This window comes from Zalophus californianus, chromosome 6 (assembly GCF_009762305.2).
Source record: "Zalophus californianus isolate mZalCal1 chromosome 6, mZalCal1.pri.v2, whole genome shotgun sequence".
Classification (NCBI taxonomy): domain Eukaryota; kingdom Metazoa; phylum Chordata; class Mammalia; order Carnivora; family Otariidae; genus Zalophus; species Zalophus californianus.
Genome location: NC_045600.1, coordinates 25,402,957 through 25,421,417, shown reverse-complemented (window position 1 = coordinate 25,421,417; position 18,461 = coordinate 25,402,957). Strand labels below are relative to the sequence as shown.

General features: G+C 54.3%; 1 protein-coding gene across 1 annotated transcript in view; it reads left to right on the top strand.

The window, feature by feature from the left end:
• Positions 1–18,089, top strand: part of ESRRB (estrogen related receptor beta) — a 105,682-nt gene extending 87,593 nt beyond the window's left edge. Inside the window, exons 4-7 of the mRNA XM_027572845.2 lie at positions 1,950–2,060; positions 2,550–2,711; positions 10,776–11,045; positions 17,304–18,089. Of these exons, the coding sequence (XP_027428646.1) occupies positions 1,950–2,060; positions 2,550–2,711; positions 10,776–11,045; positions 17,304–17,548 (788 nt within the window). The 3' untranslated portion in view covers positions 17,549–18,089. The remainder of the gene's footprint in view (positions 1–1,949; positions 2,061–2,549; positions 2,712–10,775; positions 11,046–17,303) is intronic.
• Positions 18,090–18,461: the final 372 nt, after the last annotated feature.

The following is an 18,461-nucleotide window of genomic DNA, read 5'->3' as shown; positions in this document are numbered from 1 at the left end:
CTGCTGCCCTGACCACGTGGCATTTGATCAAAGACTCCTGTCGACTGGGCCTGTGTCACCAGACCATGCTTCGACCTCCAGACGGGGGCGGGCAGGAGGACCTGCCTCACTTGGATATCCAGACTGGGGGTGGGCACAGGCCTCCTCTGAGAGGACTCACAATAGGGGAGTTACTTACATAGGAAGCAGGCGTGGGATGCTGGGTTGACTCTCCCGCCCCCAAAATGTTCCCTGCAGCCATGTCCAGCATCAAGTATAGGAGTGTCGGTCTGGGGGGTAAAGAGGGACACTGCTGACGGAAATGCTGAGCAGTGACTGGCCTCGAAGAGACCGTCCCCTTGGGCCGTCTGGTTTGGTGGCCCTGGAGGAGGAGGTGGCCTGAGCCCCTACCTGGAGGCACTCCTCACCCCAAGTTCCTTTAGGGCAATTAGCAGTTGAAGGGCTGGTCCCTCCCATTCAGTAGACAAAGTGATTTTACTTTCAGTGGCCCTCATTGCCCTAGGGGACTCCTCTCTGGTCCCAGACACTGAATGGACTAGCTGTACATTCTAAGAAGCAGCCAGAAAATCACCCCTGGCATGAATGGGATCCAAGTCCTTGTGCCATTGAGTTACCGCTATTCCTGCCTTCCTCCTGCCTCTCCCCAAGCAAGAAGGGCCTGACCCAACAGGACCGCAGGACTGGCGGCCGCCCCCACCACACTGGGAGGAGAGGCAGGAGGAGGTGCCCGGGGGAAAGTGCCGGACGGGGCCCTGAATGAACATCAACTGCTGGGGCTCCGTAAGGGTGATGTGTTGACCTTTGGGGAAAAAGGAAGACAACGTTGAACTGGGCCTGTCAGCTTGGAGGTCTCCTCTCAGGACTCCGGCTCTGTGTCTGGCTTTTTATGTGTTTCAGTCAAGGCCTGTTTCATGGTAAGGAAAAGGGAACCAGCTGCTCTACTTCCCGTGCTCCTTCATACCTGGGAGCTAATTTGTTGGGTCCCACCTGTTTCTCAGGCCAGGCCACATAGATCGGTAGCCAGTCTGAGCTCGTGTGCCTTTGGGTGAGGAGCCCATTTGAGGTCCTGTCCACCCTGCAGGCTGGTTAGGCGTGTCAGATGGTACCAACATGTCTGTCTAGACAGCAGGAGCTGAGGGGTGGGGTGGGTTTCTGGAAGGCCATACAGACCCAGGGAAATAGCAGATCTCTCTAGGAGAGGGCCTCACTCCTGGGGAGGGATGTTAGTGTGGCATGGCCACACCTGCTTTTGCACCTGCTACTGGGAGACTCAGGTATTCGTTTTCCAGGTGTGGCCAGGACCACCTCACCTGCATCCCCATCCAGGAGCGTCTGGCCCAGGGCTGACCACTCCTCTGCTTCTGAGGGTACTCCTGCCACCCTGACCAATCCTCACCCTCCCTCTGTTCTAGAAGACAGACTGTAGAATGTCATCCTACAGTCCTGGAAGGTGGGATCCAGAAATTGCCACTTGTCATGAACCCCCATCCCAATGCTGCTTATGTAAAAAGTTAGAAAATTCTTGTTTTCATTCTTTTTGAGGTGCCTGCTAGAGGCAGAGATTCCTTTCCTCTCTCACAAGCTAACTCAACACTCCCTGGATTCCCAGCAGATCTACAATAAGGAGTCTCCCTTCCCCAACACCTAGAGGAGAGCTTCTGTTGTATTTTCCCTTTGGAGACAGAAAGACGCGAGCTGAAACTTGCTCGGGATAGATTTCAGGAGGATGCTGAGCCCAGAGGCGGGGCCTGGCCCAGGGCAGCTGGGGTGGGCTGTTGCCATTAAGACAGTTGAGTGAGCATTGTCCGACTCCCTGGCCTGAGGCTGGCCCCAGGGCAGCTGGAAAGGCATTGAGTCTGGGGGCCAAAGCCAGTGTTGAAACGCCAGAACTAGTGCTAACACCCCTGATGTTGGACAGCCTGACACCTTTCCCATTCCCTCCCCCATAGGTGTGCGCCTTGACCGAGTGCGTGGAGGCCGCCAGAAATACAAACGACGGCTGGACTCTGAGAGCAGCCCATACCTGAGCTTACAGATTTCTCCGCCCGCTAAGAAGCCATGTGAGTGCCAGGGTAGCCCGTGCCCCTTCTGCCTGCATCCATGCCTGGAATGTCTGGCATCCCTTGGGGGCAATGCCACCTTTCCACTGCTGGGTCTGGGACAATGTGCATCTTGGGGAGGTGGCCTCAGTGCCTGGCTTGGTGTTGGGTGCTTCCGGCTTTATTTAGGCCTTTCCATGTGGGATATGGCTCCAAGTGAAGCATGATCCTACGAAGGCATGAGCCCCAGCATCCAGAACATGCCCCCCTCACCTCCCACTCAAAGCAGGGTCCTCTTGAGAGAATTCACCAGCAGCTTCCGGAACTTGGAGGGATATTTGTCAAGAACCCAAATCACCACTGCCAGCAAGTTGTGGAGTCAGAGAGGGAGGGGAGATGACCTGCTGGGACTCCCCAGAACCCAAATTTTCTTCCTGAGCCATCCCAGGCTCCACCCTGGCCCCTTCCTCTTTTCCCCAACATTTACATTCCTCCTCTGGTCGTTGGCAGTGACCAAGATCGTCTCCTACCTGCTGGTGGCCGAGCCGGACAAGCTGTACGCCATGCCTCCCCCTGGCATGCCCGAGGGCGACATCAAGGCTCTGACCACTCTCTGTGACCTGGCAGACAGGGAGCTCGTGGTCATCATCGGCTGGGCCAAGCACATCCCAGGTGAGTCACGTAGGGCCAGGAGGAGGGTGGAGCCAGGGATGCTCCACCACTGTCCCCACAGCCATGGTCCTGACGCCTGGGAGCCGGGTACCCAGGAGCCATGTTTTCTTCTGGGCTCCTTTTCTCTCCTTGTGGGATTGGAGGTGAGCAGGTGTGGGAAGGTCCAGTAATGCTCTTGAACCTCTAGCGGCTCTTCGGAACCACTTATCATTCTAGAGGGGTGATGATTGCATCTACGCTAGGTTAAGATTCAAAGAGCAAGTTTTTTTGACTCCTTGAAGGCCAAAGAAGGGTTTTCTCATAGACCTTATTGGAAATGCGCTAGGAAACAATGCAGGAGAGAATTGAGTCTCTTGCTTCCTTTAGAGGCCAGTGGACTGGAGTGGTTAAGAACACGGGCTGGGGAATGGGACTGGGATTCAAGTTCTGGGTCTGCAGCTTACTAGCGGTGTCACCTTGAGCGGGCGAGCCCTCTGTGAACAGGGAATAACAGCAGTGCTTCCTTCGTGGGCTTCGATGAGGGTGAGCTGCAAGTATGAATGTGCTGTACAGAGGATGCTGGTGTTTGCTGCAGGCTCACTGTTGCCACATGCCTGATGGTGAGGGTGGTACGGAGAGTACATGTAATGAATATGCTCCAGGTGATACGGACTTCATTCGCCGCATGTGGCCCAAACCTGTCTTTCAGCTCCCTCCTTCTGGATAAATGGTGGAAACTGATTTTTAGTTTTATTTTTGTAGACACCGATACCCACATATGGTGCATTACGCACATGTTGGGGAGTTTTCCAAAGCCTCTGTGGTTTATTCCTTGTCGGTTCTAACAGCTTGTCTTGTGGTGTGGTGGGGACATCCTGTTTTCCTCTGGCAATGATCCACTGTGGACTTGGATTCTTACTAGCTCTGTGACATGGGGCAGTTTATCTTCCTGTCTATAGATCCTTTTCGTGTTTGCCGCCAGCTCTGAAAAATGCATCCAGCATGCATGGTGATGTAGCAGAGGTGGCCTAGACTTTAGATGCCGAGGCCTGCAGTCGATTGGGCTGAGTCAGAAGGTCCTTATATAAGACATGTGTGCACAGCCTCCAGGAAGGAGTCTTCCTGCAGACCAGGGCTCAGGAGGTGATGCTGGTGTCCCTTAACTGGCAGGACACAGAATTCCTTCCATAGGGATTCCCTGGTGGCCCCTGGTATTCTGACTGAGGGTGGGCTCACGGGGGATCTGAGCTGGAGCGCCCTTACTAAGGAGCTCAGCCTCTTGGGATGACACACTCTGTAGTTTTGAATCTGGCCTGTGCTGATTCAGCACAGATGTGGGGTCAAGCCACTGCTTAAGACACCTCAGCCTGGATTGCTCCACTAACCCAGGGCCAGATCTGGTACAGCTCCCCCTGCCCTTCCCCTCCCCAGCATCACATGCTCCTCCTCCCCTGCAGCCCAGCAATGGCTCAGGAGTGGCTCCTGGCGGGCCCCCCAGGTCACTGCTTCCTTCTGCCACCAGTCCCCTCTGAGGGGAGGCGTGGAACCAGGAGGCGCTGTCTCCCTTGCACCCACTCTTCCCCCACGTCTTCCTGCCCCTCAGCTCCATCTCCCGTCGGTGCCCACCAAGAGGGCAGTGGGCAGAGCAGAGTGGTTGTTAGGGGCACAGACTTTGGATTCAGGCCAACCTGAGCTCTGATGCCAGCTCTGTTCTTAAAGGCCTTGCAGGGGATCTCATTTTTCTGAGCTTCAGTGTCCTTGCCGGTGAACCCGTAATAGAGGGTCCAGCATACTCGGTCCAGCCCTCGCACACAGTCGGTGCTTGATAAGTGGCGGGACCGTGACCGTGTCATTGTCTTTGCTAATAGTATGAAAAGCCTCCTTGCCCATCTTCATTTTCCCTTGTCCAAAGCTGAATTCTTTTTGATTAAAAAATAAAATAAACATAGGGGCTCATTTTGTCTGTCTGAAACACTAATTTGCCTATTTTGCATACATTTGCATGCTGAATTATTTGGGCCTGACCTTCTAGTGTTTAAGGTAAAATTAATTAAGAGTCTTCTGCCACTGTATGTAAACCTCATAATAGGGGCAATGACATATCAAGTGCCCGATACATTTAAACTAATCGACTTAATTCCATCTCAGATTAGATAGAAAACTCACCTGCAGACCTGCTCACTAGCCCTTAAGAGAGGGAGAGAGAGAGCCAGAAAGAGCAGGTTTAGCAGGGTAGGTGCAAGCCAGGGCCCCCCCGGAACTGCTGTCAGCTCCTTCCCAACCTGCCCTGGACCACAGAGGGACTCGGTCCTTAAGGCGGCTCAGGTTAGCGCGCAGCCCACTTAAGCACAGGAAACCGTATCCCATGGCTCATTATGGGCTAGCCTGTCAGTATCTGTTCAGAGCCTGGCACACAGAGGGCACTTCATTACTTGCCTTTGCATGCATTTATTGAGCATGAACTATATGTAAGGTCTCTTGTTAGGAGGTGGGGCTGATACAAAGAATTCGATTAACTTCTGCCCCAAGGATCTCATTTGGGAATAAGATGGATAATTGTTTTAAAAAACAAAATACTTTTTCATGGAAAATTCTAAACATATAAGAAGAGACCAGATGGTATCAGGAACCTCCGCGAATGCTGCTTAGCGCTGTCACCCCATGGCCCATCTTGCTTCACCTCTACGCTGTTTGCCATCTCCTGTCCCACACACTTAGAATGCAGCAGGAAGAACCACAAGACAGGGTTCCCAGGCAGGGGGGACGCCAGGGGCGGCAGGGGCAGAGAGTGGAACCTGAGCTAGGCCTTCAGGACGATGGCATCAGGAGGGCATCAGGGCGTCGTGAACGCAAGTTTTCAGGCTGAGCCCAGAAGCTGACCTATGCACATGGGCACTGAGGGACCAGCGTGGCCAGGAGGAAGGATCATCTATGCACACACTCATTTCCCAGCAGCCCCGCTCCTTTCACTCCTATTTTTGAGCACATAGGACACTGTCCCACAGGTGTCTTCTGTGGGGAACTGGGGCTGATGGCGACTCAGAAGAGCGGCCGTTCGTTCGAGTCCGTCCACAGTTGCCCTACACCACACTCACGCTTTTACCTTGAGTGAATTTACCGAGTCCTGCATTGCTCAGGGGATGAGCCCAGGTCTTTAGATTCCCCGTCATGTTCCCCGTGAGTGACATGTACGCCCCAGAGGCAGCAGCCTTTAAGAGGCAGTGGGTATCCCTTGAAGACCTGCACCCTCCAGACGTTACTAGCCAGTTATCCCGCCACCCCAGGCGGCCCGGAGGCTGCCCCAGCCCAGGCCCTCTCCCGCCGGCCCTGCCCGGCCCAGGCTGACAGGTGCACAGCTCTGCAGGGGAGTCCCCAGACGCCTCCCACGGAGGGTTCCTCAGCGGCCCCGCTCCCAGGTAGCCGCTGTCTGGCTCCCGCTGGGGGAGAACGCCAACGGCCAGTGAAATATGAGCTGCCGAGTGACAGCAGCTGTGTCTGGAGTGGCCTCAGATCCCATAATTACATCTCCCTTTATTACCGCTGCTAATGGCCCTCCGGGTCGGCAGAAACGATAATAAATTAACAGATTATGAACTCCACTTGCCACAAATTACGTGCTCTCTCTCTCTTTTTTTTTTTTTCTTAAATTCTAGGAGCTCATGATCTCTGGGGGATGGGGGCTTGGGACAAGCCCGAATGTTATCAGATCAGTTGGTGCACATAAAGCAGCTTTGGGGGGGGAGGGCAGCAGAGCTCCAAGTGGGAGACCTCGGGAGACGGGCAGGGGCAGCTAGCTTGGGCAGGGCAGGACCTCAAGGGGGCAGTGCTAGATGCCCAGGGGCCTGGGCCACACCAGCCTCTCTCAGCAGCAAGCCGCGGCCCAGAATTGCTGAATGCTTGATGGAGGAGGAGACCCAGCCCAACAGAGAAGAGCAGGAGTGGAGGGTGCTTGGCTGAAGGGCAGGGAGGAGTGCTTCAGCCCTTCTTTTGGGTTTAAATAATGTGTGCTTCTAGTAAAGATGTCAGATGTGACAGAGGGATGGATATTATTTCTTAAACATCCGTCTGGGAATTTTCTGTGCATATATAGCCATTGTGTGCGTCTGTGTGTGCATGGGCACGCACATGTGTTCTCCCCCCACCATAGGACCGTTCTTTGACACTGCTTTACATCTGCTCCTTTCCGAAAACATAGTAGCACGTCCCTGGTGCTAGGCACTGTACTAAGTGTTCCACACAGTAGCTCATTTCATCCCCATAGTCCCATGAGGGAAGTATTGTTGTTATTATTCCCATTGTACAGAGGAAGAAACTGAGTCACAGAGAAGTGGACATACCCAGGGTCACAGCCAGTGGCCAGCAGAGCTAGGATTCCAACAGACAGTCTGGCTCTGGTGTCTCTGCCCTTAATAGTTATGTCTTCCTACGCTCTCGGGTGTCTTCCCCCACCCACAAAAACAGTTCTACCTCATTCTTTCTGGTGGCTTCTGATGTGCCATTCACTTAGCTAATAATTACATTTATATAGTAATTACATGTATCACATTAGTTACATTTAGGTTGTTTTCCTGGTTGGGGTCATTACAGACTCATCTAACAAACACCCTTTCCCATTTATCTCTGTGTTTACAGGAGAAATTCCTAGCGGTGGACTTGCTAGGTTGAAGGGAGCAAGCCTTTTGTTTTATGCTTGATTTAGTTTTATTTTGGGAACATAAGTAGGTTCAAAAGCCAAAACTAGATGAAAATGTGCCCACAAAACCCTCCCCTCCATCCCTCTCCCCCTCCTGCCCTCCATCGCCTCCCCTCCCTTCTCCTAGAGCTGTTATTTTTCATTTTCCCTTCTAGTGTTTTCTTTTTTCAGGTACTAGAAAATATTTGGGCTCTTTCAAATATGAGACCATAGCACATATTTCTCCCCTACCTTGCACAAAGTGAAGCAGCCTGTGTATAGCATTCAGCACTTTGGGGAGGACATTTGGATTTCCAAAGCGCCTTCCAGCTCCTTTTGAAGGAGGAGGAGAGAAGTCAGGGCTGGGTCCACCAGCAGAGAGGTCTAGCCTTGGAGGGAGCCACAGACTCTCAGAGGCGCCGTTTCGCTTCCTCCCACCAACTGCTCTGCGCTTCCCCCAGAGGGCAGGCCTGTTTCTAGCTTGTACACGAGGGGCAGAGGCAGCGAAATCTGAGCTTGTGTCTAAAGGATGGAGAGGGTCTCACGGAGTTCTTTGTGGGTTCATTTTCTTGTCACCCAGGAGTCAGGGCCCAGTGACATTTGTTCATTCGACTCTGCTAGGAATATGCACTGGGCATCTTCTTTCTCCCAGGCTGGGTGCTGGGCAGCAGGGGCAGGAAGATGGGCAGCACAGGGCAGCCCATCCCGGCAAAACCCCCCCCACCCCACCCCCACCCGGTGTGCTCACCGGCAGCACCCTCAACACCCCCTTGGGAGCTCCTCACCCTTCGGGGCTCAGCCTGCCGCACTTTCCCGCTTGGGCCACATTGGCACATGGTGTGTTCTCAGAGCCCCTCCATCTCTCTGGCCCTTTGAATTGTCCTAACCGTCTAACCGTGAGAGCCCAGCAGAGCTTGGGACTCAGGGCGTGCCTTTGCCTCTTGACTGAGAGCTTTTGCACACGGGGACCCGTTCTGGTTCGAGCTCGCCGTTGTGTCCACCGTGCCTGGCGCTTTAGCGGGTGCCCGGTGAGGATTTGCGGAACGAATGAAGAGACAGAAGCACGCTGTTGACTCTAGGGATGGTATCTGCGTGATGGGCCTCATGGGGGTCTTTCCTCCTTCCTTTCCAGAAGCCCCTCTCCTCCCTCCCCTCCCTTCTTGCCATCTTCCGATTCAGTTGTCTGTCAATTTCGCCCCATCCGCCTCCGACATCTTCCCTCCCGGTCTGTCTGCTTCCGGTGCAGCCCCCCACGTCCCCATGTGCACACACCCTCATGAGCCGGCTGATTGGGATCTGTTCATTAATGTCGCCCAAGGCCTCTCCCGCTCAGAGGCCCGATAAGGGAAATTGGATGTCCATCCTATCTGCCTTTTATTACCTCCCGGCTGTCCCGGCTGCCACAGGCTGCCACACACCCCCTTGCGTGCCAGGATCTAGACAACACGCACGCACCTGGCCCCCTAGTGCCACAGCCTCTTCCCGAAGAGGCGCGTCGGTCCAGGCCCGCCCCTGTCTGCCGGTGTCATTGCCCAGCCGTTCGTCAGTCACCCGCGGATGCCGGCAGCCAGGTAATGAGCCAAGGCCAGGGGTGTACAGATCGCATTCAGGAGCCATGACGACTGGACTGAGAGGATGTCCCCCAGCAGAGGGGGACCCGCCCAGTGAAGGGGCTTCCACCCTGGAGTGCCCCCTAAAGTTGAACATCGTGTGCTGGGTGGAAGGGGGACAATGGGGTTTAAAGTCAGGGGACAGCAGGGGAGAGTAGGACAAACTCCATGGAAACCCAGAGCGATAGGCCCGTCCAGGAGCTCGGGACCACCCCAGGCCTCTGGCCATGCCCGGAAGGGAGGGGAGAGTCATGCCAATGGCACGCTAATAACAGAAACAGTAATAGTAACGACCACCTCCGGCATCACCCTTGCTCAGTCTCGCTGGGTGCCGATGGTGTGGGGAGGGGAGCTGGGTGCTGTCCGTGCACCACCTTTTTATCCTCGAAGCCCCCATATCTGTGCTGTGCCCACACAGGGTGAGGTGCCAGGTCAGCAAGTGAAGTAGAGGCCCACCCACATAGGCAAACTCACCCCCAGAAGTCCCCTCCTTCTAGTTGCCCGTGACGCGTGGTGCAAAGGGCTTTGTGGATGCTCGTTCTTTCCTTTAGTCTGGCATATGGTCAGTGCAGCGGCCAATCGCTGAGTCTCTGGCTGAAGTTATCACCTTGTGTTTAGTGACTGGGATGTTTGAAAATCAACTTCCTCCCTCCCCCTCCTCCTCCCTCCTCCTCCTCCTCCTCCTCCTCCTTCTCCTTCTCCCTCGCCTACTTTTTCTCTACCCTCCCTCTCAAGTCAAGATGTTAATTGTTAGTGCCTAAGTCAAGTACAGGTATAATGCAATTCCAGATACTATTCTCATTTCGTAGCTGAAGACTTTTCACCTCATCATCAATAACAATGGTATGAGCTCAGTGAACACAGTGTATATTCCACAATCATTGTCTCATTTCGACCTTGACGCGAGTGAAGCGGGTGCTACGGTTCTACCCATTTCATAGAAGAGGACACTGAAGTTTGGGGGCAGTTAACACAGCTTTCACATGGTCAGCCTACAGCTAGGAAAGGGGAAGTCAGGATTCAGGCCCAGGCAATCCCCCCAGCACGTCGGACAAGACGGTGACATAATTCCGGAGCCATCCCCATTGCTGACCTCCTTTCGCTCTGGAGTCAGCATCCTTGCTAGCAAGGAGGGGGAAACTCCCGCGATTCTAAGCTCACAGAATGCAGGACAGCTTGGGTCATTGTTAGGTGGAGAGTGATGGCCAGGGCAGCAGGGGTCTGAGCCCTGGAGGACAGGCTGCCTTTGAGAAAGTGCCCTCTGACCCTGGAGGCTCTTGAGCCCTTAGCCCCAGGCTGTGGTCACTGGCGGGGTGGGGGGTCATCACTGGCTGGGGACAGCTGAGCCCTCCCTGGTGGGGCCATTGGGTCAACACACACGACTGAGACGCTGCACTGAGGATCGGGTGTTGCTTCAAAACACCAAAACCTCCCCTGGTTGAGCAGAGAGAGAGGAATCTGGAAAGTCCCCCGGGGGAGAGGACCTTGTGCTGCTGCCTTTCGATTCTGCTATGAATTTAATAACTCCTTAAATTACAGATGCATTTAATTAATCAAAAACCTTCTACAGACGTTCGCAAAAGGCATAGAACGAACGGTAATAGTGTTAACAACTGTCAACATTGACTGAGCTCCTGTTGTGTCAGTCTTTCCCGCGGACGCCCCGTCTGACTCACTGACCGAGGGGAGGACAAGGAGTCCAGCGGGCGCAGAGGGAGGGGCGAGACCCGGAGGGGCCCAGGACCACCACCTCCAGCCAGCCCACCTGACTGCCGCTGCCCCCCTTGCCCCTTCTTCCCGCAGGCTTCTCGAGCCTGTCTCTTGGGGACCAGATGAGCCTGCTGCAGAGCGCCTGGATGGAGATACTCATTCTGGGCATCGCGTATCGCTCGCAGCCCTATGACGACAAGTTGGTGTACGCCGAGGATTACGTCATGGACGAGGAGCACTCCCGCCTCGCGGGGCTGTCGGAGCTCCACCGGGCCATCCTGCAGCTGGTGCGCAGGTACAAGAAGCTCAAGGTGGAGAAGGAGGAGTTTGTGACGCTCAAGGCCCTGGCTCTGGCCAACTCAGGTAAAGGCGGGCGTGGGACCCACAGAGGGAGCTTCGAGAGGTCTCGTTGGGCCCAGGGAGCACAGCTCTGGGGCCTGTGGGGGTGGCGGGAAGGTGCCAGAGCATCTAGTCACCAAAGACCGCAGGGCTTGGCCTCGGCTTCTAATGTCTAGCCTGGCACACTGGCAAGGACACAGATTCTGTAGCCAAGCTGCTAAGACCACTGGGGCAAGTCACTTCCCTCTGTGCCTCATTTTCCTCATCAATAAAATGGGAACAATAAAGAGTCCCTACCCCACCAGACTATGGAAGGGATTTGTTTATATATGATTATATTATGCCTGGTGCATAATAAGTGTTCATCCTGTTAAATAAATGAGCTATGAACTTACTTAATTCTTACACACGATCTTATGAGCAAGGTTCTCATGATTTTAACCCCATTTTACAGATGTGGGAATTGAATAACTCCCTTTTACAGATGTGGGAATTGAATAACTCCATTCTACAGATGTGGGAATTGAGGCCTGGGGAGGTGAAGAAAATTGCCCAGGGTGACACTGGTAAGGGGTGTCAGAGCTAGGACTCGAACCAAAGTCCTCTGATGACAAAACCCACCCCCAGCTTATGACGCTCCTTGAATCTCCCAGTCAAATTGCTCAGGTACAAGAGAGAAAAACCTGCCCAACTGAGTTGTCTGGACTGTCATTAAAAAGGAGGCTTCAGGGTGCCTGGGTGGTTCAGTCGGTTAAGCGTCCGACTCTTGATTTTAGCTTAGGTCATGATCTCAGGGTCCCCGCATCTGGCTCTGTCCTCAGTGGGGAGTCTGCTCGAGGATTCTCTCTCCTCCTCCCTCTGCTCCTGCCTCTGCTCTCTAGCTCTCTCTCTCTAAAGTAAATAAATAAATCTTAAAAAAATTTTTTTTAATTAAAAAAATTAAAAGGTTTCACTCCATTCCTTCAACCCCTTCCAGCTTCTGGTTGGAATCTCTGGGGGGAGGGGCTGGGCATTGGCGATGCAGGTGAGCGAGCTGAAATGTATTCTGTCCCCATGGTTAGGGAGCGTCGCCTCTGTGCCAAGTGTGTGTGGGGGGGGTGGAGAATGCAGGAGAAAGTCAGGCTCCCTGTCCTAAAGAGAGAGTGTCAGGCAATTTTGCTCTAGGGCAGTGTGTGCTAGAGTTCACTGCTCAAGTCTGGGTCAGAGGGACCCAGGTTCAAATTACAGCTCTGACACTTAGTAGCCGTGTGACCTTGGGCAAGTTGGCAACCTTCCTTAGCCCTGTCCTTGTGTGTGAAATGGGGATATCCCAGTGCCTCCTCCAAGCACTCTGCTATTAAATGATCGACCGAAGATAAAGCACTTAGCCCAGTGCCTGACCTAGAGGAAATGTTCAATAAATATTAATTATTATCATTACTATTAATATTAGAGGAAACAAAGTGTGATGAGCTAGTTCCCAGGTGGAGACAGTACAAATAGGGTAACCAGCCGGTTTGCTTGATACTGTCATGCTTTCAGTAAAAGTCCTGCGTCCCGGGAAGCCTCCGTCCCTGGCAAACCCAGACAGTTGGTCCTCTTAAAAATTGCTTCATAGAGAATGCAGGGGATGCGGCAGATACCCTGCTCAGCCCCCCTTTACTGGGTTAGTGCTCCCATGCCCCAGCTGCTGAGTTTTGCTGCTAAGAGCTCCTTGCTGGCCCCTTCACCAAGACCTCCCCTCACCTGCCTTGCCTGGAGAGTTGCGTACGGTGGCACCTTCAGCCAGTGGTGACCCACACAGGGGAACAAAGGCTGGCTCCTGGCAGGGTGGGATCAGAGCTCTTCATGGATCAGGCCAAAGCCAAGGCCATGTCCTCACCTTGCTGGCTCCCACCCTCACCCTATCCTGCCTCCCTCCCTTCCTTTCTCCTGAAAGCACATCTTCCAGAAGTCCCGTGCACCTGAACCCTGGTTTTGGGCTCTGCTTTTGGAGAACCTGATCTAATCCAGAGAGGCAAGCCTTTTTTTTTTTTTTTTTTTTTTTTAGTTTAGTTCCCTTTTATTAATAAACAAATGCAAAATAATAATGAAAATTTTTACAGGCTTCTATACAGACCATTTACATTTTAAGATTCCAAAATGGTAGTGTATTCTTTGTGAGAGAATGCTAATCCTGTTGGGTTTTTTTGAAAGTGGTTTTAAATTTACAGAATAATGGAGCAGATAGAGCGACAGTTCTATGCCCCCAGCCCACCCACATCTACCACTTGAATCCACTTCTTCCCTGTAGTTTCCCCCACTGTTCATATCTTGTATTGGTGTGGCAATTTGTTACAATTAATGAGCCAATATTGATACATTATTACGAACAAAAGTCCCTAGTTGCCATTAGGGTTTACTCCTTGTGTTGGTGTGGGTCTGTAGATTTGACAAATGGGTAGTGACAGAGCTCCCCATCACCTCCCCTACAGAGCAGGCTCACCCCTCGTGAGCCTGTGCTCACCGACTCTGAGGGAAGCACCGGCACCAGCCCTGCAGAGGGGCGGGGAGTTTGCGTGGGCAGAGGGAACACGGGGGCAGCAGAGGACACGGAGTGGGAGTGGTGAGACCAGCAAGGCTGCCAGGCCTTGGAGGGCACATCCTTGATTTTAGGCTCTCCTGGCCGTTTCTCACCTGACCTAGAGCTTGAGCTGGCCCATGCTGGGAGAGGAGAGAGAGGAGGGGGAGGAGAGGGAGCAGGTGGGAGGCCGGTCAGCGGTCACCTCCTCCCCACCGCTGCACATCAGGCTGTGCCAGCTTTCAGATGGCTTTTTAGGTTAGCTGGCTGCTCTTCCTCTGATCTCTGATCTCACATGTACACACACACACACGCATTCACACAGACACATGTGCACGTGCTCACATGCAGACACGTGCACATGCTCACACATATGCACGCACACATACACACGTGCATGTGCTCACACATACACAAGATGTGTGCACACATACACATGTGCACGTGCTCACACGTATACACACGAAGACATGCATGCACACATACACATGTGCACATGCTCACACATGCACACGGAGACGTGCACACAGACACATGTGAACATGCTCACACGTACATTTATCCACAGACACGTGCACGTGCTCACATACACGAAGATGTGTGTGCACAGACACGTGCACATGCTCACACATAGACATTTATGCAGACATGTGCACGTGCTCACACATACACAAAGACATGCACACAGACACGTGCACATGCTCACATACACACATGGCATAAACAGACACGTGCATGTGCTCACACGTATACACATGAAGACGCATGCACACATACATGTGCACATGCTCACACAGACATGCAGACACGTGCAGTGCTCACACGTACACGAAGACATGCACACATACAGACAACGTGCACATGCTCACGTATACACACGAAGACATGAGTGCACACATACAGGCACGTGCACGTGCTCACGTATACACACGAAGATATACGTGCACACATACACGTGCACACACATGCTTGCACACATACAGACACGTGCACGTGCTCACACATACAGATGCATGCACGCATACACATGTGCACACGCTCACATGCACACATACAGGCACTGCACAGGCTTACATACACACATGCACGCACACATACACAGACATGCATGCTCACAAGTATAGACACATACGCATACTTGCACACATGCACGCATACGCACATATTCACCAATACACGTATGCCTATGCACACTCATGCACACATACACACGTACAGATATGTACACACAGGTACACACACATGCACACACGCACACACACGCACACACAGCACCTGACTGGCCGTGGTTTAGTAACACGAGCCCATTGGCAGCCTCACTAGCATCAAGTGTGGCCTGAGTACACAGTCATACAAGATGAAATGCCACGAATCTGCCCTTCTTGCCCCCGTGGCATCTCCCAGGCCATCCTGCAGCTGTTGTGCAGGTACGAGTAGTTCCAAAAGAGGCGGGGTTTGTGCCGCACAGGCCCTGGCTGCAGGTGGAGCGATCAGCCTCGGGCAGGAAGTCGGGAAAGAATAGGCCTATTGCAGGTAAGGCCAGAAAAGCGGGTTGGGGTCAGACCAGAGGCTCTAGGGCTGTGAAGGGACTGACTTGTAATCGGGTTGGTCCAGGGGGCCGTGAAAGGAGGTGCAACAAGACAGGAAAGTCACCCAGTCAGACAGAGTTAGCGGGAGGAGAGACAGGCGCCTGGAGATCATTGGTGTGGGCCCAGTGGCTGCCCCAGGGCCACCGTGGGTGCCACTGCTGACCTTGAGCACACGGGACGGGACCACTCTGGTGGCTCTGGGGGCTGATGCGAGGCAGAAGCGTGAAGCACGTCAGAGACAGGCTGGGTCCCCAAAACCCAGCCCCTCAGGAGCCTGCTGGCTGTCTTTCACCCCAAGTCCCGGCCATCTCCAAGGCTCCCTGACAGCAGAAGAAATTCATAGCCATTGATTTTGTAATTAACAGTTTATCAATGCCATCGATACAGACTCGCTGATGGATTGCAAAGAAATTAATCTTGCAATGTTATTTTATTTCATTTTTGGTCGAAGGCAGCTGCCAATTTTGGCCTCCTTGGGGAGGGCTGGGGGAGGGGGCAAGGAAGCTGGCGGGAGGCAGGGAGTTTGGATGGCCACGTCCCAGCCTTAGAGGGACCAGCGCATCTTGGGTACACATTCTGGAACCAGCTGAGAGTGTAGGAATGGAGCTATGCTCCTTCTCCAAGTGGCAAAGGAGTCCTAGCTGCTTTGGTAACAAGGGGCAGAACAGTGGAGGCATCTTGGGTAGGGGGCCAGTAACAGCCCAGCACGCTAAAGCCACTTGCCCCAGGCTGAGTCCTCACAGTAACGATAATACTGCATTTATCAGGTGCTTACTAAGTGCCTGGTAATGTACTATTTCTTTTAATCCTCACCACTACCCTCTGAGGCATAGAGACATTTGCTCTGTTGCAGAAATGAGGATACAGTCTCAGAGAGCCTAAGTAACTTGGCCAAAATAACACAGCATCTAAGACTCCAGAGTCTTACCTTCCTCATTTGGCTTTTCTCCCAAGAGGAAGAGGCAGGACCCTGGAGGCAGGGGCTGAGTGTGGCTGCAGGAGGTCAGGAGTCACTGGGGTCAGCCAGTTAGAACAGCTACCCTTGGCGGTTTGGTGCCTAAGCTAACCCGGCACGCAAAGGCATTGCCCTGCTCTTTTGAGGAACTCAGCAGCCTCGCCCCGCCTTCCTTGGCAGCCTGCCCAGAGCTTCCAGCTCACTTGACCCATACGGCACCCTTGCCTTCCCGCCTTTGGCAGGCGGGCATTGGGTGCTGCAGTGCAGAGTGGTGACTCAAGCTCTTTAAGGAATGTCAGGAGAAGGCGGGTTATTTTCCCTGAGCCCCCAGATTGGGTGCCAGGAAATGGCCTTGGCTTCAGCTCAGCCCCCGCTGTAAGCCAGCTGTCAGCAGGTGCCCGCCTGTCCTGCTGGATTTAGGTAACTTTTGAACCCCTAATTCATGCCTGAGTCCAAAGCCCTCCTCGGGATTTTTAGAGGACTCCCAACAGCATCCGTCATCACTGTGGCCCATGCATCCTGCCATGCTGTCTCAGGCCCCCACCAGGCCCCCGGCCACAGGGCACCTGGGCACAGAGCTCAGCCCCGTTGTCTGTGTTTGCATTCTGTGTAAGCATTCTGTCAGGTCAGTGATGGCCCCGGAGACGAGCTGGTGCCTGGTGGCAGCAACAACAGTAGTCTAGTGATGATGGTGGTCATGATGCCACCAGCCAGGCATCCCTTTGGGACAAGTACTGTTTCAGTCCTTGACCTGTACTAACTCATTTAACCTCTTGAGGTAGGTGTGGCCATTATCTCATTTACCAAATGAGAAAAATAAGGCACAGAGAAGTTAAATAACTTGCCTAAAGTCACACAGCTGGCAAGTGAGGGACACAGGACTCCAGCTCCCCTGTCCACCTGGCACCTCCAGGGCAGTGACCGGTCTGCTCCTGGTCAAGTCCTTCAGGGTCTCCGCTACCGCCTCTCGGTGGTTTCCCAAGAGATGACCTTCCGAGATACAGATGGCTCCCTGGCTCCAAGCCTCAGCTCTGTCACGGGCCTCTGTGACCTCAGGCTGGCAGTTTAGCCTCTGCGAGCCTCCGTCCCCTTCTCTGTAAAGTGAGGGTCTGGGGGGCGGCAACAGCACAGGGTTTCCCCCCACCCCCCGTGCCAGGGGCGCCCGGCCGTGTGCACTGACGCTCGCCCTGTGCCCACAGATTCCATGTACATCGAGGATCTGGAGGCGGTGCAGAAGCTGCAGGACCTGCTGCACGAGGCACTGCAGGACTACGAGCTGAGCCAGCGCCACGAGGAGCCCCGGCGGACGGGCAAGCTGCTGCTGACGCTGCCCCTGCTGCGACAGACGGCCGCCAAGGCCGTGCAGCACTTCTACAGCGTCAAACTGCAGGGCAAGGTGCCCATGCACAAACTCTTCCTGGAGATGCTGGAGGCCAAGGTCTGATGGCCCGGCACCCAGACCGACTCCCGCCCGCGGACACACCGGCCGACGGACCACCGCGGAATGTCCGCGGCCACCAGCCTCGCCCTTCAAGCCCTGTATCATGGCCATGAGCAGCCCCAGAGGAAGGGCGCGCTCGCCTCCGGGCTGTGCACCAAGTCCCGAGTGCAGCGGGGCCGGGGAACAGGGAGGGGAGGGCAGGGTGTGGGCTCATCTGTAACTGGCTTTTTCTTTGGTATGTTTTTTCCTTCTCCATGGGCAGTGCTGAGGTCTGGGCCAGGGCTGACTCCCTTGAGACTGGAGACCATCGAGGAAGCGCTCCCTCCCTCCGAACCCCCAAGAGATGGCAGTGCATAGCCTAGCCCCACCCCCATCCCCCCCCACCCTATGCACTGGGTGGGCAGTGCTCAGCGCCCAGGACCCCACCCAATTCAGGCTGGGTGCCACCCGGAAATTGTCCCTTCCCAGAGGGCAGGTGCTTTCTTCCAGAGGCTCCGCCTACTCTGAGGTTCTTGGGTTCCCTCCAGAGGCCCCACACCTTCCCCAGTCCAGGCGGCTCCTGTCCTGCAGCCTTTCAGCCTGGCACACACGCAGCTGCCGGAGCTTGTGCTTCTTCCTGGGCACCCACCCCTCAGTGCCCTCCCACCTGCCGTCACCACGGCGCCAAGGCCCACCTGTCTTGGTCCTCTCCTCGTCCCTCCCAAGAGATCCCTGCTACGTCCTGCCCCTACCGCAGAGCTCACTCAATGGGTTCAGCCAGCCAAGGTGAATTCAGGTCCATAGCTGGGAACAGTGCTGGCTCCGAGAAGAGCAGGGTCCAGGCAATATTCCCCAGAGCTCCCCCTTGTGCTTGCTTCTCCCCTTCCCCCGGTCAGCCTTCAGGGCAGGTCCGGAGCAGGTGGGCCTGTGGGAAGTT